Genomic DNA, 23,518 nt, shown 5'->3' with positions numbered 1-23,518 from the left:
TCTTCATCTTAGAAGGGTGGGAGCAAGGAAAACCAACCAATACGAGAGAGAGAGAGAGAGAGAGAGAGAGAGAGAGAGAGAGAGAGAGAGAGAGAGAGAGCATCCTTCCCCATTGCACGCCTTTTACACGGTGTCCCCTCAACGCCCGGTGAACGGCTCACCACTCCCCCTCCATTCTTTGCTATTTTTGGGCTTCAATCCCCCTGTTCCTTCGTTGCGTCTCAATTTCCTCTCAATGAGGATCCTATTTTGCAAATTCTTTCCTATCCGTTTTTTGTAAAAACATGTGAAGGAATTCCTCCACATCCTCATCCTGTATCATATGTCTATGCAACCCATAGTTTGCTCATTTTCTATTCCCAACTCCTCTATCATATGCCAATTCCACCCATGGTTTGCTCATTTTCTGTTCCCAACTTCTCTCACAAGAACCCCACAGCATTTAATCATTATATAAAGATATTGTATAAAGATGTTACAACAGAGCCATTATTAAAGGATACTGCCCATCACCATAAATGGTGTCTTATAGGAAATCATTAAACAAATGGGTAGTGTGGTAACTTGCCCAACCTTGTGTTTTTCACCCTGGGCAGGAAACATATTTATTTAATAAGGGAAGGGCAAAAGAGAAGAAGAACCAAAAGGCAGCATGTTACTCTCTCCCCAACCTTCCACAGTCCATGCCTTTCTCTCTCCCAATCTAAACCCACCTCAGGTGGGGAATAAGAGGGTGCATTTGTTTATGTTGTGTCCTTTTGTGTGAGGGTCACCCAAAGATATCTTCATCAGCAGCAACATTGGTTTTTGTGGGTGAAAGAGAAAAAAACAGAGGGAAGAGAAGGAGAACAACAGGAGCGTGGATAAGTTGGTGTGGGATCAGGTGGCGAAGGGAAACACCAGGAGCAGCGGCAACGGGATCATGGGGAGCGCCACCAGGCTCATGACCTACACCATCCTCTTCCTCGCCACCACCTACCTCATCTACTTCCTCAACCTCCTCGCCGCCCGCTCCTGCGCTCCCCAGCTCCCTTCCTGCGACTCCTCCTGCAAATCCTCCTCCGATTCCTCCGCCGTCGACCGGATCGCTTTGCCGGCGTCTCCCAACATCACCACCACCATGGCTCCGACGAAAAGGGCTGCACCGGCGATGGGGACGGATTTGAAGCACATTGTGTTCGGGATCGCGGCGTCGGCGAGCCTGTGGGAGAAGAGGAAGGAGTACATAAAGCTGTGGTGGAGGCCCGGGGAGATGAGGGGGACGGTGTGGCTGGACAAGCCGGTGAAGCAGCGGCGAGGGGAGAGGCTGCCGCCGGTGAGGATCTCCGGCGATACGTCACGGTTCGCGTATACGAACAGGAAGGGCCACCAGTCGGCGATCCGGATATCTCGGATCGTCTCGGAGACGGTGCGGCTGAAGCTGGACGGGGTGCACTGGTTCGTGATGGGCGACGACGACACCGTCTTCGTGCCGGACAACCTGGTCCGGGTGTTGTCCAAGTACGACCACCGGCAGTTCTACTACATCGGCTCGCCGTCGGAGAGCCACCTCCAGAACATCTACTTCTCGTACGGCATGGCCTACGGCGGCGGCGGCTTCGCCATCAGCTACCCGCTGGCGGTGGCGGTGGAGCGGATTCAAGACCGCTGCATTCAGAGGTACCCGGGGCTGTACGGCAGCGACGACCGGATGCAGGCGTGCATGACAGAGCTCGGCGTGCCGCTCACGAAGGAGCCCGGCTTCCACCAGTACGACGTCTACGGGAACCTCTTCGGCCTCCTGGCGGCGCACCCGGTGGCGCCGCTCGTCTCTCTCCACCACCTCGACGTGGTGGACCCCGTCTTCCCCAACGCGTCGAGGGTGGAGGCGCTCCGCCGGTTGCTCGAGCCCATGCGGCTCGACTCCGCCGCGCTCATGCAGCAGTCCATCTGCTACGACAAGGCTCGCGAGTGGACCATCTCCGTCTCGTGGGGCTTCGCCGTTCAGATCTTCCGCGGGATCTTCTCGCCCAGAGAGATCGAGATGCCCGCCAGGACGTTCCTCAATTGGTACCGGCGCGCCGACTACACCGCCTACGCGTTCAACACCCGCCCCGTGAGCCACCATCCCTGCCAGAAACCCTTCGTCTTCTACTACGAGAAGGGCCAGATCGACCGGATGAGGCGCGGCGTCACGGTGACCCAATACGGGACGTATCGGGTTCCCGACCCGGAATGCAGGTGGAAGATGGCGTCTCCGGCAGTGATTCAGACGGTGGAGGTCTACAAGAGATCGGATCCACTTCTCTGGAGCAAGGTATTGATAAGAAATGAGAGACACCCATTGCTTTTTTTGGCGTGATTTTTGGTTGGTGTTTATTAGTTTTGAAGAAAAAAAAAGTTTTGATGGAGAATGCTTGTGATTTGCAGTCACCGAGAAGGAGCTGTTGCCGGATTTTGCCGTCGGAGAAGAATGAGAGCTTTTTCATCGACGTTGGTCAATGCAGAGACGGGGAGATTAGTGTAACTTAGGCGTCCAATAGAGGCGGGTTCCTTTTGTTTCTTCTCTTATCTGAATTCTCTTTATTTTTCCTTTGTTGGCAGAGAAAAATTAGACCAGGGAAGAGATGAAATGTTCATGGGTGTGTATAGAAATTACAACTTTAAATTACTCTATAGTCTCTATACCCATTTTTGTTTTTTACATCTTCGTGACTGTTGTCACCTTCTTCTTTGAAGGAAAGAAAAAGCAGCAGGAAAAAGGTACATTGCTTTCTTTCATTTATTTTTCGTCCTTTCTTTTCCGCAAGTTAACAGTACATCACAAGTTCGAAACCCACGGGTGGCTCAAGTTGAAGCTAAGCTTACTTCCTGGTGAGCAGGGGGGACCTCAAGGGTTTTATCCACGAGAGGCTAGCCAATATGTTGTCGGTAATAGGGTTTTTTCTTTGAATTATCCAAAAAAGATTTAAATATGAAACAATTCTTTGGATTTGGAAGATGGACAAGGTATGGGCAATAATATAAAATGCAGTTGTCGTTGGTGTTGATGGTAGCGTAGACACGTGAGAGTCTGGTATGGGTTGATTTCTTTTCTTTTTAGGTTCCTTTTGAATACTTAAAAAAAAAATAAAAAATTCTGAATATATGTTAAAAGAAGAAAAAAAAAAGATGGCCCGTTTGGGGCAGATTTCATCTCTGTCTTCTGCTGTCTTTTTCTTGGCTTAGCCCGTCACAGAAAAGGGTGGCCATTTATTCTTCTCATTTATGAAAATTTGTTTAGTTTCAGTGGGCATTTTATATATCAGACCAGAAAATTGGCTGAAATGAGTAGATTCTGACAGTCATATATGTACGTATTGGCTGTCTCATATACGTAACTTTTTTCAGTGTTATATGATGGTATCAACTATGGACGTATGGACCTGGTAGCCTTTGAAAAAAAAAGTTTAACTATGATACATTATTTTAGAGTATTGATTATGATCTTCTCTGCATTTGTTCTAATCTCCATGTCACTCTGGTTCCTTTTCAATGCAGAACAGACTAGAAGTTAATACTATATATAAGAGAGAGAAAGAAAATAGGGGTAGCTGCCGATAGGGATGGCAGTGGACTTGCGGAAAATGGGCCCTACCCCAACTTGCCCAAGGTGGGGATGAAGGTTAAAATCAAAACCCGTGCCGGGATTGACTTACCCTTTCCCGGTCCGGTCCCGATCCCCGCCCCATATCGCGGCTCGGGGGATAGAGGACATGAAATGGAGATGGCGGTGGGGATGGAGGTTAAAATCCAAATCCGTGCAGGGATGGAGGTCCGAATTTTGAGACGGAGCGAGAGTAGAGATCTTGTTCACCTCCCGGGTCCACTGCCATCCCTAACTGCCGACTTCGATCCATGCCATCAGCCTCTTGGTCTTTTGAAGTTTTTTTTTTTCAGATCTAACTATACAAATGTCTTCTATATGCGAATGGACTCTTGGATCATTGGATCCCAACTAGTAAATTCTTTATAAGTCAGTGTACAATTTTGATAAATATTATTGCTGAAAAATTCATGTTTTATCTTTTTTCTATCCAATCGATCATACTGAACGCATCTATGCCCTTAGATTTGCAAAAAGCACATCGAATACCCCCCATTCACTCGTGTCAGGCTCTTAAACTTAGGTGATTAATGATTACCATCAACCATTCTGTAATTTATTTCCTTGGGGCCGTTTTGAATGAATAGATATTCCTTTTTTTTGTTGGTTTGTTTGTGTGGTAGCCTTTGGCCATGCTAAGCGTTTGGACATGGTCTCTCTCTCTCTCTGGCTTTCTCTCTAAGCAAGCTAGGGTTAGGCAAGTACTAGGGGTGGCAAAACCTGACACGACCCGCCAACCCACCTTTTAGGCGGGTTTGGGTTGGGCTCAAACTAACCTATTTAATAAACGGGTTGACCCGTCTAACCCATTTATTAAACGGGTCGGGTTCATGTTAGGGGTATGCCAACCCGGCTGACCCGTTTAATAAACGAGTTAGGCTGATGGGTCAATCCGCCAACCCGACCCGATTGCCACCCCTAGCAAGAACCCTGACAGATTATATCAAAGATCATACAATCACATAGAAAGATACCAGTCTTGAAGATTATCCTTTCACACCCAATCACAATCAAGGATTGCTAAATTAGATAGACTTCTATGTACATCTCTTATCCTCTTTGGCTTTATGTTTATAATTTCTCGGTTACATAATATAGAAAAGCTGGTTTAGTTTGCGTTATCCTCATTCGGCGTGCATTTTGAAAACGGTGGTTGTGCTTGAATGGCATTGATGGCGTTCAATTATGTTCGCCTTTAGTTAACTCCGGTGGAATGCCCATTACAGTCATAGACTCACTGTCTCGGATCGAGCCTTTGGAATGGGGCATGTGTAGTGCGAAAATTCTATGCCCGTAACACTCACAGTCCTTTTGGTAAAGATAAACTATCTGATATGGTTCACGTGAATTTGTTGGCAGCTGAAAATTGGAGGTCCAAATGGCTAAAAGGTTGTGCAAAAGAAGAATCATTCATGGGACAATGGAGTGATTTAGGGCAACTTGAAAAGGTATGTGGTTGGAACATCTCTTGATTTAAAAATTTAATGTAACCAGCCATAAGCTATTGTTGAGGTACTTGTTTGAACTAGGGGTGGCAAAATCTGACACGACCAGCCAACCCGCTTCTTAGGCGGGTTCGGTTTTGGCTTAAACGGGTTCGTGTCATAAACGGGTCGACCCACCTAACTCATTTATTAAACGGATCGAGTTCGTGTTAGGGGTATGCCAACCTGCCAACCCGGCTGACCCGTTTAATAAACGGGTTAGGCGGGCAGGTCAACCCGTTTACCTGAACCTGACCCGCCAACCCGTTTACCCAACCCTGACCCGCCCGTCAACCCACCCGCTAACACGAACCATGACCCGCCAACCCGTTTACCCGACCTGACCCGTTTATTAAACAGGTTAACCGTGTTGTGTCGGGTTACCCGTTTAATAAATGAGTCGAGTTAGTGTTTGCCACAGCCGACCCGTTTAATAAACAGGTCGGGTTCGTGTTGAGGTATGCTGACCCGCCAACCCAACCCGATTGCCACCCCTAGTTTGAACCAATGTTGTCAGTATGGGTTTATCGGTAGAAAATCGATATGTTTCACTCTAAAATCGGTTATTTTTTAAAAAAATGTAAAAAAATACTTAAAATTGTTTTTTAATAATATTTTAATGACTTTAACACATGTTACATTCAGATTGACACGTAATATTTTTTTAATTAATTTTTGGCCGATTAAGAACGATTCACATGAGTATTGCCATTGGTATCAGCCAGACTCAGGTCCGATTCACCTGAATCGTTTCGACCAAATGATACAAGGCCGATGCCGATACTGACAACATTTGTTTCAACTTTTAACTCGTTTTAGATTTGGTGTTGAACAATATCACAGCATAGAATTGTTTGCAAAAGTACCAAAAAGAAAAACTTTATAAGCGTACAAATTAGTATCCCGTGAGTTTTGAAAAGCTTTCTGATATTTCATGTACTTTGATACCCCTAAATTATCTATTATAGCATATTGAACAACTTTTAGCGGTGTCAACGGGTCGAGTTTACCCAGACCTGACCCGAATGAAACCCTATAGGGTCCGGGTATGGTGATAAATAATAAGACCAGATTAACACACGGGTCCGGACCTGAAGGTCTGATTAATACATGGACCTGGGTATAATTTGTGAAATTTTATACCAGACCCAGACCTAGACCCAACCTGAGTTCCGATTAACATCCACAAATTTTCAATGTAAAAATGACAACAAATATGGTTTTACCAGGTATGGTCTGGGTCTGGTTCATGTAGTTCTTATCGGATCTGGATATGGTTTTTCTTATAGTAAACCCAATTAGACATGGGTCCAAACCTGATACCATACCATAAAATTGGATCCAAGTCTGGTTTTACCTGGGTCCGAACCTGATACCATACCTAAAAATTGGATCCAAGTCAGGTTCTACCTGGGTCAAAACCCGATACCGTATACAAAAATTGGGTCCAAGTGTGGTTCTACCTGGGTCCCAACAAAACCCGACCCGTTGACACTCGTATTGGTGTGGAAGGCAAACTTGAGGGTTATTTTGGTGCTGTTGGCTTGCTGACAATAGTATTTTTACCATAAGGTTTTGTGTATCGAAGGGTGAAACGTAGATGGGGGCAAAAGTAAAGTTCTCATCGCCGGTTGCATATAATTATTGGAATGTTAGTAAGAAAGAAGATTTGGGGAAAAAATGGACCTGAACACAATCCCTCCCTACCGTGGGATTTGGATCAGATCCATTAATTAAATGGGTTGGATTCAGTTTTAACCTTTTCTTACGCCAACATCCAACATAGTAGTTTCTGCTGATTAGAGTCTGAGATGTTTGCATATTATAAAGTATATCCTGTTAGGGTAAATAGAATACCCATTATATATATATATATATATATATATATATAATCACTAGAATATGAGAACTTAAATATGGAAACTAGAATATGAGAACTAGAAATATGGGCCCAACACTTTTTTCACATGGATGTGCTTGGCATGGTGAATTTGCTAGGAATCAACCATTGGATTGTATATTTTCAATGAAAAATATGTTTTTTGAATGCTTGAATATTTATGAGATTATGAGCCATTGATTTTAAAGCCTTAAAAAATCTCATTTCTGCATTAAAATGGGGCGATTCAAGAGCGGGTTTTTATAAAACCAAGCATGCAGATCACATCTGTACGGTTAGATTCAAGAAAAAAGAACAAAAAACTCATGAAAATCACGCTTCACACATTTTTTTGATAAGCCATTGTTTTTTTGATAGGCAATAACGCTCCACACATTAGTTTTCATATTTTCAGTTCTCATATTCTAGTGTTTATATATATATATATATATAGTCACTAAAATATGAGAACTAGAAATATGGGCATTTTTAATATTTTTTTTTGCAAATCCAATCATGTGGATGTGCTTCATAGGGTGAATTTGCTAGAAATCAACCATTGGATTGTGTATTTTTTGATGAAAAAATATGATTTTTGAATGCTTGAATATTTATGAAGATTACAAATCATTGATTTTAAAGCCTTAAAAAAATCTTGTTTATGCATCAAAATTAGATGATTCAAGAGCAGGTTCTTACCAAACCAATTCAGCATGTAGATCACATCCGTTAGATTTAAGAGAAAAAAAAATCCATGAAAGTCGTGGTTCACACATTAGTTCTTTTTCAATTCTCTCTCTCTCTCTCTCTCTCTCTCTCTCTCTCTCTCTCTCTATATATATATATATATATATATATATATATATATATATATATATATATATATATATATATATATATATATATATATATATATATATATATATATATATATATATGGTTTTTCAATTTTGGCTCAGTTTTGAACAGGGCTGAAAATGAGTTGGATATGGGTCAGGCCAGACTTGACCTACACTAGGTCTAACAGTCTGGGTGTGACTCGAATCTTATGATCATGAAGTCCTGGGTCCAGTCATAATCTGAGTTTCTGTGGTACTGGATTTGTCAAGAGAAGATGATACCTGTCATTTTTAATTTGTGTGGAAAATGCAAAATGGATTGGTTAATTAGACCTGTTTCTGACCTGGATACAGATGCACCAGATCATATATGTTTCAGGTCCAGCCCAGGTTCGAGTCATGTATTATGTGGATCCGACAATATAGGTCAGGCCGGGCTCATAACAGTGCCTGAGCTCGAACCCATTTGCATCCCTTGGTTATATGCCCTCTTACTATGGTTTTCATCAATCTAAACCTGTCTAGCAGCAGGCCTGGGGAGAAGGTGCTGACCACCCTTCATCCGAGGTTGGACTTCCACTGGTTATGTGGGCAGGGCGTCGCTAGGATTCATGGGGGGTGGGGGGGGGGGAACAGGGGTGTAGCAAAAAAAAAAAATTTTGTGTGATAGTCTGGGGTTTGGGGGCAGCGCCCTCGGAAATTTTTTTTTGAGATAAAATAAAAAATGGCTTCAATTATTAATAAAAATCTATTTCATATGGACAAATCAAACTATTTGCTGCAGTCAGGGCTGGGCTACAAAAATGGATAAAAATCTATTTCATATGGAATCAGGGCAGGGCTAGGACTGGGCTTTTAATTTTTTTTTTTTAACTGGGCCGGGAGGCAGGACTGGGCTTTTAAATTTTTTTTTTTAACTGGGCCGGGAGGCAGGACTGGGCTACAGCTCAGTTCTGCACCCCCCCAAGCTCCGCCTATGTATGTGGGTGCCTTTGACTGATGTCGCCGCCTCCTGATCAACTCCAGAAGTCTCATCATCTCAGGATCATAAACCTAGCTGCACTGGTTTTACCTGCCTTACAGTCACTGTCCTGACAGCGTAAAACTTAGTGAGCTTACCCCTCTCGCCCCCATGGAGTCGCCGGCATGGTCTTACTTTAAGGGTTAGTTAGCAACATAAATTATAGTAATTGGCTATTCTATTTACCAGCACGAAAGAATATGAATCTTTTACAAATTAAGGTCAAAGAATATTTTATTAGATTATCTTTGGGTCCATCGAAGCACATTTACCTTAATTATTTGGTCACTGATGCACCTTATGACGATAAAGTTTTTTTTTAATAAACATCTGGGGGATATCTGAGTTATTTTTTGTAAAATTCCACCTTTAGATATTTGGTTGTCATAATTGGAACAGTGATTTTTTTTTTTTTTAAATATGCAATGGTATTTGAACCAAGACCCACGGTTATGATAGTGCGACCTTACCATGTGACAAAAGTTTAAAATGGCAAAATATCGGCAGCCAAAAACTTGAGAGAAAAAGAATTTTTTGTTGAACGCTCATGTTTTTTCCCGGTTAAATCTCAGCAATAATACAAATAAAAAATAAAATTTTATAAAGTACTACAAATGAAATTTATTTAAAAATAAAAATACACACTTTTTTCAAGATAAATAACCGTTAAAACATAAATATCATGTTTAAATCACAATATTTGTGTTTGTTATAAAACAACTTGATATTTTTAATATATCGCGAGAAATTACTGTTTAAAATGCACAGGTAATCTTGGCCCATACCCGGCCCATGGTGGGCCGGGTCAGCTTGGCCCATCAGGCCCATTGCCCACCCCTAAACTAAACAAAAGTAAATCACGAGGGAAGGAGGAGGCACGAACCTGCAGCCTGAGTTCAGGCCAAGTAGAACTGAAAGTGTTCCGAATAGGCACTCTTGTCAAACAACACTTTGCCATATTCATAAAAACTAATCCACCAAAACATGGAGTTTGCTTGTCATATATTTGGCGAAAACCAACTTAATTTCTAGCATACTATTTTTAGAAAAACTGTTTAATGCCCATATTTTTTTTTGAGAGAGGTTCAAGTCTGAGGTACCCCAGATGGATTGCCATTCCAGGATTGCTGATCTCTTAGATGAGTCCCACAAAAATTTCAGAGCCATTGATGTTTTAGATGAACGATATCTACAGCACAAAAAATAAACGCTTGAACACATGCAATGCCAAAAGCATGATTTTTGGGATGCGGTTCATCAGAGGCACCCCTGGCCCTGACCGATCCCCACTCCTTTTTATTTTCTATAATATAATTTAAGGAAAATATTGCTTCACTCTAGAGTACTGTACCCTCCAGCAGAAACTCATCGCTGCAACTAGCTTTATTTGATCAATTTGAATCCACAGATTTATTCCACATGTTCTATAAAAATCAGACAGTCTAATCTAAAACTTGTTTTGACAAAATTAGCCATAAAGATCGTATTCATAGGACTTGATCCCCCAAAAAATCAAGAAAATGTGAAAAAACAGGCTGTTTCTACTAGAGGGTATGGTGCAGTCGAGGGTACCCAATATTATTCCTATAATTTATTGGTTCATGCATTGATTGGCATCATCAAGGTATTTTGTACATTTATAGACAGAGGACACCAAAAAGGTGCTTTCATTCTCAAAGTACAACTGACGTCTTTAATTTTATAGAAGAGATTGACCAACCCAGGCAGCGAATGTTTAAATGTGGTTTTTTCCAGATTTGTGAGGGACATAAAGAAGCACAGTGAATGGATGACTGCACACCTATTTATACATTTACTTGGGTGTGTATATGTGTCATCTTCACCGTCCACTGCTTCATCCCACAGGGACCTCGTGGTCCTTGTGTACATTGTGAACGGTGAGGATATCAAATCATTTTTCTAAGGGCGGGTTTGGAAGCTAAAAAAAACTATCATTGGAAAAAAAAAGTTCTGCCTACGAGAGTTTTTTATTTGAAAAGTTGTTCAAACGATTTTTTTTAGCTTGTTTGTACAGCATGAGGAAAACAAAGTGAAAAAGTGAGAAAGAGGAGGAGGAGGAGGGTGGTGGTAATGGTGGTGATGGTGGTGGGTGGTAGTGAGATGGATGGTGAAATGTGGTGTGATAGTTAGTGGGGAGTGTAAAAATAAATTTTCTATTGGTACAAAATATTCTTCCACCCCTTCTAGAAGAATGTTTCTATCAAAAAGTATAGCTTTTAGAAAACGTTTCTAGTTAAAAGGGTCAGAAAATCCAAACGTGCCCTAAGAGCATGTTTGGAAGAGAGAAACACTTTCCTAGGAAAAGAAAGTTCTGCCTATGTGAGTTTTGATATGAGAAGTTTTCGAAAAGAAAGTTTTTTCCTTGTTTGTGTAGCATGAGGAAAACAGTGAAAAAAAGTGAAAAATGAGAGAGAAAAGGACGGTGGTGGTGGTGAGATGGTGGGTGGGTCGGTGGTGAGATGGGTGGTGCGGAGTGTAAAAATAAATTTTCTCGTGGTAGGAAACATTCCTCCACCACCCCCCATGGAGGAATGTTTCCTATAAAAAAGTGTACCTTTTAGAAAAACTTTCTCAGCAAAAAAGTCTCTCTCGTTTGGAAGAGTTGAAAAATCATTACGAATTTTTTCTATTTTGCATCACTTTTCTTACATCTTTCTCGCTTCCAAACCTGCCCTAAAAGTAATTTAGCAGATCACTTGATCTGCTCTCTCGTGTGTGTGTGTGTGTGTGTGTGTCTGCACTCACGCTTTGCTAGGGCAAACAAATCAGATAGGGAACAGTCTCTATCGAATGAAATGGCAAGTTTCAGATCATATATTTTTGGAGACTACTTTAGTCTTCCATATTTTAGCATTTTTTCAAATATTGCTTTTTGGCCAATCTTTTGAAAGAGTTACGTTGCAAACTCTGATCTAAACAAGATTAAAGAAAGCCTTAATTGCTAAGTGACATCAAATTGTGTTTTCCATACAATATAATTATAACCGAAAGTTGAATGCGATGGAACTATTCTCAAAAGCTAACAAATTAACAATGTGAAAACCAAGGCTGGGTCCTCAATTAACCTATGCTAATCACACCTGCTCACATTCTTGACGATTTAAATAATTTTCATAAGGTTTAAATAACAAGTTCATGGCTTCTTAAGTTCATATCATGATTAAAAAAAAAGAAATTATTAAAATAATTTAAGGGCATGATGTTCATCCCGAATGTTGCAAGGTCCCTTTGGTTATCCCAGCTTGAACATCAAAAAAAAGAAAAAAAATCAATTAATTGCAATGTGCGTAAGCCTTCATACGTAGAAAGAGATATACTATATGTAGAGAGTGTTTCCAAAAAAAAAAAAATTGAAAAAAACTTACACAACATACGTTTTCTTTAGCTTAAAAAAGAGAAGCATGTTCAATCAGTTAAGTGTTTCTATTTTTTTTTTGAAAAGAACTTGAGAGTTTCTATTATGAAGACCAAGTTTTGAAACCGTGGCACTCGAATAACAACCTTTCATTTATTTTAAAAAATAGGCATGTTAGAGCACCTTAATGTTCCTATTACAAAGACCCAAGTTTACGATTAAAATGGTAATTAAACACAATAACCTTTCATTTAGTTAAAAAAAATAAGCATGCTTAACAAGGGACTAAACTATGTAAGCTTTCATATCTAGGAAAATCAACACACATAATATAATAATACATGTAGAAAGAGACGCTTACAAAATGTGCCTTCCATATAGCTTAAAAAACAAGCTTGTTCAAGCAATTGAATACTTCCATTACCAAGAGAAACTGCATGACTTCAGTGTTAGTGATTACTAAATGCAAAAAAAAAAAAATTGGGAGTTCAGGAAATTATGTTTGATGTTAGCGTACTATCAGAAAAGTTGAACAAGATTATATATGTTATATTTTACGTGGACTTTATATTTAACGTGCTTATCATGCAAAACATCATATATTACTCTCTTCATTAGAGACAAATTTCAAGGAAAAACCTCATCAATTTTACCTTGACATTCTTTGTATTCATTCTGTATTGATCAGAAGCTAGGTTCTCCATCTAAGTTGATTAGTTGGTAGTATGTATCCATCACACATCTATTCTCTCCCCCACACTTACGTGTACAACTATACGACAATGTAGGTCCGGATTTGACCAATTCTCTGCCCCAATTGCAATTATAAAATAAGGGTATGGTCATCATCAAGAGATAATGCTTCTTGAGACAACAGGCATATTCTTAATTGTTGGTTTACATTATTAATTCATAACTGGTCACTAGCCTCTAATTAAAATTGCACCTTGGCTTTCTTTTTTTTTCTCTTTTTCTCAAAAAAAAAATAAAAAATTGCACCATGCTCCGATGAAAAATTACTGTACAATTACAATAAGGCTGCGTTTGAAAGCACCTAAAAAGGTCGTCAGGGACTTTAAAGATATGTTTGGAAACTGGTAGTCCAAGGGAGTATGTGCATTTGGAAAAGTGGTAGCTGCCAAGTCTACTCTTTAGTGTAAATATAATAGGGAGACAGTCTCACTTCCTCTCCTAAATACATAAACTATCATCCCAATCAATAGCTTTCTCAGGAAAACCAGAGAAAGCGATTCTAAAAGCCTGAAATCTCATGTTCAACCAAACATGAGATTTCAGGCAGCCAACCGTTGAAATCATCCTGATTCCAAATCCCATCGAGTTGAGGCACCCGAACGTACCCTGTAAGTAGACCTCTTGATAAATATTAGTCAACGAAATGGCCTAACGGCCACCTATAAATATTTGATTAGATTATCTTTGGGTCCATCGAAGCATATTTACCTTATTTGGCCACTGATGCACCTTATGACGAAAAAGTTTTTTTTTTAATAAACATCTGGGGGATATCTGAGTTATTTTTTGTAAAATTCCACCTTAAAAAATTTGGTTGTCATAATTGGAACAGTGGCTTTTTTTTTTTAAATATGCAATGGTATTTGAACCAAGACCCACGGTTAGGATAGTGAGACCTTACCATGTGACAAAAGTTTAAAATAGCAAAATATCGGTAGCCAAAAACTCGAGAGAAATAGAATTTTTTGTTGGAACGCTCATGTTTTTTTCCAGTTAAATCTCGGCAATAATACAAATAAAAAATATTATAAAAATAAAATTTTATAAAGAAATACAAATGAAATATATTTAAAAATAAAAATACACACTTTTTTCAAGATAAATAACCATTAAAACGTAAATATCATGTTTAAATCACGATATTTGTGTTTGTTATAAAACAACATGATATTTTAAATATATCACGAGAAATTACTGTTTAAAATGCACAGGTAATTTAGCGCGAGATTTTCATAAATCTCGTGCTATTTGTCACTACGGACCTTAGCAACCAGCTATCTCATTAAATCCTGTTAGCGTCATTATCATTGACCTCTCTCTCTCTCAATTGTTTTGGCAGGTAAATGTTGATATAGTATGTTCATTACCTAGTGATTGGGAGTTGGGAAGGCATCGGCCAGAGTAAGTTGGTTCCCCACCCTCTAGTTGAAACTCATAGGGAACAAGTCGCGTTGGCCAAATCAGACCCCATAGTTGTGTTGTGAATGATCAAAATAGTAGGAATTGACCTTTGGATTGATTTTTTTAACATAAAAATATGATTTTTTAATAGGTGAAATCGGTACATTTTAAGTTATTGATTTTTGAACTTTCAGAAAATCCAATCTACACATAAAAAAAGCATGATTGAAGGGGCAGTTTCTGTAATATATATATATATATATATATATATATATATATATATATATATATATATATATATATATATATATATATATATATATATATATATATATATATATATATATATCACATCTAGAAGATCAGATATGAAAAAAAAACAAAAAAAATGATGCTTCACTACAAGAAATCTGTGGATTAGCGACATATTAAAATTCATCGCTAATCCATCGCAAATCCATCACTAAACAGTTTAACGACGAACTAGCAACGGATAACTTTCATCACAATTTTTTAGTCGCTAATTAGCGACGAAATATATCTGTCGCTACTTTCGTCACTAATTTATGGTAGATTAGAGAATGTCATGATCCGTCGCGAGGCCGTCACTAATCCACAGAGATTTAGTTTTGCGACAGATATACATCCATCGCTATTGTAGCGATGGATTATAATCCTTCGCAAAACATCGGCCAATTCGGTTTGCGATGAATAAATATCCGTCCTTAATACGTCACTAAATTGGAGGCCAATACTAATTAGCGATGGATATTATCGGTCGCTAATCTGTCATAAAAAAAAATTTTATTTGAAATATAAATATTAAGAAAAATTTTCTCGCTATACAATTTATATATCCTGTGTATAAAAAATAAAGTACACATAAAAAATACATATACAAAGCCAGTAAAACAAATTTAACTCAAGTTACAAGAGGAAAAAATTTATCGATCTACTATAATCCCCGCCAAGTTCTAATTATTTACAAGTAAACATATACAAAGAGTTTCGTTTGAAACAACAAGAAGGTCCAACAAATTCAACATATAAATCTAATCATCGCCAATTTTCAGAGCATCATCCGCTTCATTGTCTCGATCTACTCCTCCATCCATGCCTCCACCAGCTCCTCTACGCTGATTATCTTCAACATCTTCAGCGACTTGTATGACACTTTTTTTGACCTCGTGCTACCATTGCCTCTTGTCTTTAGCTTGAGCAAAAAATGCCTACATGACGAACATGATATGCTATTTTCTTGATATTTGAAATACAACATGCAGTGATTTGGATAAACATCTATCTTTTGATACCCCATACCTAGAGTGTTGATCATAACCTTCGCACGAGAGAAATTTTGTGACAATTTCTTATCTTTGGGTAATATACTCTTCATAATAGAGCACATATGGTCAAAACACGATTGACTCAAATTATACTCAGATTACAAATTCAGTAGTTGAAGAACTGCATACAAGATAGTGTGACTCTTGCAACCATTCTGAAGTGGCTCATCACCATCTCTAAGTGAGTCATAAAATTTACTAGCTGCATCATTTGTTGCCTCTTCCTCTACCAAAGTTGGTACATCACTAGGACCAATAGCAGAACCCAGTTCTGTTCCTGCGATATCAAATATCAAATTCATATATGGATTATCGTGCACCACATCCACCCGTGCATCAAAATTGTTCTAAATTTTTTCACCATAAAGCGTCCAATTCTGATAATCAGTCACAAAACTCTTCCTGTATAGGTGACGTCTAATGCCATATATAAAACCCGCAAAATTTCGATAATTATCAAAATAAATCAATGTTACAATTCTTTGAAATATATACGGTAAAGTGATATAGAGTCGATCCAAATGAATATTATATCAAATGGATCAAGTATTTGGATTCAGATACGACGTATGGATTCAGATCTTGGATGGATCCAAAACCCAATTAGAATCCAATTGAAACTTAAGGGATCCAAATAGGGTCGAACCTCAATCAAGATCCGAAAACATAGTTAGAAAGTTTAGAAGATCTAAAATAGAATTTTAGATCTAACTCGTATTTGAGATTCGTCGAGAACCAAAATTGTATATAAAGGAAGTAAAAGGATTTAAATTGCAAAGGAGTACAACCAAGAAGGAATTGGTCTAGTGGTTTGGTTGGTTGCCTCTCAGAGAGGAGAACTCCGGTTTGAATCCCCCTGTGCGTCAAGACTTAGGCAAAAACCTCTTAAATTTTTTGAAAACTTGTCACAAGGAGAAAGTGTTAAAAAGAATTTTGTTGCAAGAACTTGCAACAAAATAACAGATAGCATATTGGTGGGGCTCGTTACCCCTTAGGGAGTCAAACCCCGTTTCAAATCCCCCTGGACGCCAAGGAGCTTTTTGCTAAAAGAAATAGTTTTTATTTCGAAAAAAAAATGTGTGACTTTTGAAATTCCAAATGGAGGATAATAATTCCTCATTTAAGAATGACTTAAATGAGGAATGTGTGTGTGTGTGTCGGAGGGGGGGGAATGGGAAGCCCAACCAAGTGCATTGAAAAAAAAGGGACGTTTCATTTGGTGGTGGTGGTGGTGTGTGTGTGTGTGTGTGGGGGGGGGGGGGGGGGAGGGTGGAAGGTTACATTACCTTTATTGTGAGGAGTTTCCAAGGTGCGATTTTGGAAAGGAGGTTAGAGGTGTATTCAAGGCCATAATGAGGGTGGCTGGGTGGATTTTGAATATATATATATATATATATATATATATATAGAGAGAGAGAGAGAGAGAGAGAGAGAGAGAAAACATAAAGTTAGTGCATTTCTGAAAGGCTTCAGGTACGATGAACCGTCCCCTTTGGATATCCGTACGGCTAGTCATACGGGTTATAAAACAAACAAACCCTTGTGTGGTCTCGATCCGCTACGATGTCGAATGTCTGTGCGTACCCACATGGTAATTAACAAGAGAAAACATAAAGTTAGTGCATTTCTGAAAGGCTTCAGGTAGTGACACAATGCTTGATGTTGAAAATGTTAGAATATGATTGTGATTCACTCATGTGATGCTTAGCTCAAATTTGTTTTCCTTTACATGCAAAATGCGATAACTTAATGTGAGCTATGAAAATAATGTGTGGTTCATGAATGTCTTTATTTTATGCAATAGATCATGAAATGCTTTAAGCGAGTGAGCTGTGCATCCAACACTTGTTTAAAGGTTTGTTATTGTTGATATAAATGTGTATCACATATACTTGTACACATGACACTGAGCACATTCATATGGATACTATGCTTCTTACTCAGACGTGGTAGTCTGACCCCTTCTGAATTAATATTTTCAAAAAAAAGATAAAGGCGAACAATTGCGGTCGTTACTGCAGACAGTGTCATGTGACCATATCTTCTGCGGATGTCTTGAGGAACTCTGACTTGTAACAATTCATTAAGATGTAATTTATGACTTGTAATATTTTAATGAAAGAGTTTAATTCGCCTACTGTTATTACTCCTGTGCTATTACTTGTAACTTGCCCAAATAAATGGACTAAGGATTTAATAAAACATTTTCGTTGTTGTTTAAAAATAAATAAATTTATTCCAACATTTTTGAGTTAATTAATTGGGGCGTTACACCATAAGGTTCTATAAATCGATTGTTCTTACACATTGTGCAGAGGCACCTGATCTGACCAGTGGGATCCACTGTACTGACACTTGCCATTGTAAATTTAATAAAATTATCGACACCATCTATATATTCAAGCGATACATTACTGTCAACTATCCTACGATACATCCATTCACGGTTTGCAGTCATTTTGTCCTATGATGTTACAAATATTATCCCAACCAGTTAAAAGAGAATCATAAGAATGCTATGATGAAGAACATATCTAATTTATCATGCATTGATGGCAGATGTAATGATTTGATATATATCACACACAAACACACACACACACACACACACATATATATATATATATATATATATATTATTCAATCACAAGAACTATGATGCATGCATTGATAACTTAATATTTTCATATATAAAACCATCACATCATATTTACACTCATCACAAGGATATTTAGAATGATGAAATCACATTAATCAACACGATACATTCATTTGAAACATGTTTTTATGATACATTTTCACATGGAACACATAATCAAATTTAAAATAACTTCATGCAATCATGAATACAGTCACATCAAACATGACAATACAATCACTCATTCATACCACAACAATGTCAAACATGTACCTACAGCAAAAACACTCCAATATCCCGCTAACTACTACTACGACTAGCATGAAATCCGAACTCCAAAAATAAGAGCACTTCTATTTTCATACATTCAAATCATACTCAGCATGATCTCCGAACTCCAACAAAGCAGTCCTAGATATCCACAACTAAGTGAGTGTGTGAACAAAAAAGTGTTACATCCAAGAAATTAAATAACCTGTGATGCGTCTGCATCACTTACTCACCACGGGTATTTACCCAATTTGCATGCTTTTGCCTTTGCATTTTTCTTATTTCTTTTTGCATGAAATTTTTAGCCGCATGCGATGCTTAGCACTAAGCATCACACAATTAGCTCAGCTACGCACCTGCAAAACACAAATGTATAAATGGAGGATTGGCCTACGGTGCTTTTTTTATAGATGTGTCGTCGGCTGAAATGTTGGTTCACGACACGATACAGTAAGGCAAGCGATGGATTACCATAGTTGTGTACTCTGTGTGCGGTGGATTGCCATAGCTCGCATGAAGCATCAGAAGTTTGCTGGAACTCTAAAGGTGATTTCTCGTCTCAGCTTAGCGACCCCAGGTCAGGTGAGGCCACCCGTTGAGTTTAAGCATATCAACAAGAGGAGGAAAAGAAACTTACAAGGATTCTCCTAGTAATGGCGAGCAAACCAGAAATAGCCCAGCTTGAGAATCGGTAGGCTTCACCTACCAAATTATAGTCTGTAGAAGCGTCTTCGGTGACAGACTGAAAGGGGGCGCCGGAGAGGGTGAGAGCCCCATCGTGTTCGGACCCTATCGCACCACGAGGCGTTGTCAACGAGTTAGGTTGTTTGAGGGTTGTCAGCACACGACGACATCGGTGCTTGGGGGTCGACGGTGGTGGCACACGACACATGACAACATTGGTGCTCGGGGGTCGTCAGCGGTGGTACATGGCACACGACACACGACACACAGCGGCGTCGGTGCTCAGGGGTCGTCGTCGGCGGCACACAACACACGATGACATCAGTGCTCAGGATCATCGACGGCGGCACACGACATATGGCGGCGTCAGTACTCAGGGCTCGTCGTCGGTGGCACACGGCGGTGAGAGAGATGGAGTGAGGGAAGAAGGTGAGGTGAAGGAGAGGGCGACAGGCGATGGGTGAAGGGCGACGGGCGACAGAATGAAACAGAAACAAAAAAGAAAGAGGCTCACATTAGGGTTTTAAGAGAAATTTAGCGATGGATTAGCGACAGAAAAATTTCATCACAAACGTCGTCGCAAATTTGCGACGGAGTAGCGACGAAAAAATGTTGTCGCTCATCCGTTACAAAGTTGTGACGAAGTGTGAGACGAAAATTTTCCGCCGCTAATTATTTGCAAATTTGTGACGGCGTTTGCGACAGATTTTTTTTGTCGCAAATTCCGCAACTAATTCCAATTTTAGGGACAAATAGTTTTCTCTCCCTAATCCGTCTTAACTTTGTGACAGATTATTTCTGTCGCAAAATTCCATCGCTAAATAACGTTTTTCTTGTAGTGCTTTTGCAAGTTATTGGTTTTGGACCTCACAAGTGTAGCCAATATTATTCCCCAAATGAAGGTAGCCATTTGCATACTTTTGATGGTTAAAAATGTGTTGATCCCAAGGCTTACTTGCATTAGATTTTCAGTGTATCTAATGTGCATAAAATAAAAGGAATGACCTGTGATAATCAAGGAATTGCCCTGATATTTGCATTGGGGTTATCATGAACCAAAAGAAAAAAAGTTTTAGATGCCAAAAAAGAGTTACAACTGTAAACTCATGTCCTTTTACTCAAGGATTACAGGTAGATCCAAGACTCTCAAGTTGGCAATCCCATTTGCCTTAAACCTCAGACAAAGTTGACACCATGAAAATCTCTATGATAAAAAAGAATATGTTCTTTATGTATGGAAGTCCTTTTAATAGGAAGTTAATTATGATATAAGGAAGATGAAAGTATGCATATGTTCAACACATGATGTGTATGTGGCTAGAATGAGACAAAACTTTCTTGTTATTCTCATAACAAGCACAGAAAAATAAAGAGAATGCAAACTGAAGGAGGTCAAAATAAGAACTTAATGCCCAACAAACAAAAAGAAAGCAACCATATATCTGCTCTGCAAGACGAGAAACAAACAAGCACCCAAAAAACCCTGGAAAATATCCTTTCATGACAAAAATTAATCCTTGCTCAAATCAGTAACTTGCAAGCATTCACCAACTATTCCATAGTGCAGATCTAATTTACTCAATGTAGACATCACTATGCCAGTTGTCAAATTAATTAGACTTGATGTATGCTGCTTTTCAAACTGTTATAAACATCAATGGTTTCTCCAAATTGAATACACTATTTTTTTAGGGAGAGAAAGAAGCCATGTTATTAGTAGTAAAGTTGTTACAAGGTGATTGAGGGTGATGAGGTATCATCCCTCAATCTAGCAAAGAGTGCAGGACAAGATGAGAAGAGAGGGAGAAACACAAATAGGTCTAGAGAAGGCCAACGAAGCCTGAAACTCATGAAGACATCGACAAGGATATATAGTCGAGCACAGAGCACGTGCCGGCTTAAAAGAACCCCTCAAACATTCTTTCCAAATAAGCCACCATGCCCTGAAAAGCCAACACCTCCAAAGAAAATACCATATTTTTCTCTTGATAGATTCTTTAGGGAACAATAGTAGGGGTGGGCATCAGGCCCGCCCGAGCCCATTTAGATCTCTGTCTGTCCGGCTTTAAGTGTGGCCCTACACAGTTCTTAATGGGTTCGGTTTTAAAGAGCAGCCCATAGCCCAACAGGCCAAGGTGAAGCAGGCGGGGTCTGGTTTGACCTTACCCAAATCTATTTGTAAATAATAATAATTAACAAGTTCCCAACTTTCCATGTACTATGCAATAGTTAAAATTTAAAATTTTTATATTATTAATTTTAGATCTTAGAATTAGACAATGTCGCAAAAGGGATAGACATAGGATAGATCCTAGAACTAAGTGGTGGGCACTGAAAGGAGCTAAACAAGAAATGTTTGTAGAGCCGGTAGTTAAGGAAGTTGATTGGTGTCTCGAGGAGGATTCAGAATCAATGTGGAATAAGATAGCGGGTGGCATGAGAAAGGTGACTAAGGAGGTATTGGGTGAGTCTAAAGGCGGTGCACCGCTAGGTAAGGATACAACATGGTGGAACAAGGATGTCAAATTAGCTATTAAGGTTAAAAGAGAGTATTATAGAAATCTAAGTAAGAGTCGTGATAATGAGAATTTGGAGAAGTATATGATAGCAAAGAAGGAAGCTAAAAAAGTAGTTCAGAACGCGAGGGATAAGGTATATAAGGAGGTTTATGACAAGTTGGATACCAAAGAGGGTGAGAAGGATATTTATAGGCTTGCAAAGATGAGAGATAGGAAATCGAGGGATCTGGATATGGTTAGATGTATCAAAGATGAAATGCAAAGGGTTTTAGTAAAAAATGAGGAGATTAAGGAGAGATGGGAAGATTATTTTGATAAGCTATTTAATGAAAGTCACGCTCAGGATCTTGGAGACTTCTCCATTCATTTTCATGAGATGAATCGTGACTTCATGCGCAAGATTCAAAAGAAAGAAATTGTAGAGGCTTTAAAGAAAATGAAATCAGGAAGGGCAGTTGGCCCAGATGGTATACCTATCGAGGCTTAGAAATGCTTGAGAGAGAAATGTTTAGAATGGTTGACAAATCTTTTTAACAAGATTTGACAGACAAATAAGATGCCTAATGAGTGGAGGAAGAGTACTTTGGTGCCTCTATATAAGAATAAGGGTGATATACAAGATTGCACAAACTATCGTGGTATAAAACTCATGAGTCATACTATGAAACTTTGGGAGAGGGTGATTGAGTCTAGGTTGAGGAAGATTGTCATGATATTGGAGAATCAATTTAGTTTTATGCTTGAAAGATCAACTATGGAAGCTATACATCTTCTTAGACGACTTATTGAGAGAAATAGAGAGAGGAACAAAGATTTGCATATGTTTTTTATTGATTTGGAGAAGGCTTACGATAGAGTACCTAGGGACATTCTCTGGTGGACAATGATGAAGAAATGTGTTTCTCTTAAGTACATTAGTATAATTAAAGATATGTATGAAGGAGTAGTAACCAATGTTCGCACTTGTGGAGGGGTGACAACCAATTTTCCTATAACGGTTCGGTTACATCAAGGATCTGCTTTAAGCCCTTTCCTATTTGCTATAGTGATGGATGAGCTTACGAGATCAATTCAAGAAAATGTGTCATGGTGTATGTTGTTTGCTGATGATATTGTTTTGATTGATGAGTCTAGAGCTGGGGTTAATGCTAAGTTAAAATTATGGAGACAGACATTAGAAGAAAGAGGTTTTAAGTTGAGTATGAGTAAGACAGAATACATGAAATGTCGGTTTAGTAAGCAACGAAGTAGTGATGGGAGTGTAGTGAAGCTTGGTGAGCAAGAAATACCGGTGGATGATTGTTTCAAATATTTGGGATCTATCATTCAAAAGTATGGAGAAATTGATAGAGATGTAAATCATAGGATAAAGGTTGGGTGGATTAAATGGAAGAGTGCAACTGGAGTGTTGTGCGATCGTAGAATGCCATTGCGGTTGAAGGGAAAGTTTCATAGGACGACTATTAGGCCCACTTTACTATATGGTATGGAATGTTGGGCTGCCAAGAGACATCATATTCAAAAAATGAGTGTAGCTGAGATGCGTATGCTGAGATGGATGTGTGGAAATACAATAAAAGATAAGATTCGGAACAAAGAGATACGTAAGAAGGTAGGCGTTGCACCCATTGAAAATAAGATGAGAGAGAATCATTTACGGTGGTTTGGACATATTCGGCGAAG

The 23,518-nt window shown here is 39.1% G+C and overlaps 1 protein-coding gene across 1 annotated transcript; it reads left to right on the top strand.

The window, feature by feature from the left end:
• The first annotated feature begins 639 nt into the window (after nt 1-639).
• LOC149832909 (uncharacterized) lies at nt 640-2,733 on the top strand. The gene is made up of 2 exons (XM_090012637.1): nt 640-2,296; nt 2,410-2,733. Exons 1-2 carry the CDS (start codon nt 923-925, stop codon nt 2,509-2,511), a joined length of 1,476 nt encoding a protein of 491 aa, XP_089868763.1. The 5' UTR covers nt 640-922; the 3' UTR covers nt 2,512-2,733.
• Nucleotides 2,734-23,518: the final 20,785 nt, after the last annotated feature.

The sequence above is a fragment of the Nuphar pumila genome, chromosome 7 (assembly GCF_984573655.1).
Source record: "Nuphar pumila chromosome 7, dmNupPumi1.hap1.1, whole genome shotgun sequence".
NCBI classification, from domain to species: domain Eukaryota; kingdom Viridiplantae; phylum Streptophyta; class Magnoliopsida; order Nymphaeales; family Nymphaeaceae; genus Nuphar; species Nuphar pumila.
Note: the sequence above shows the minus strand (reverse complement) of the source record. Positions and strands in the feature narration are given on the sequence as shown.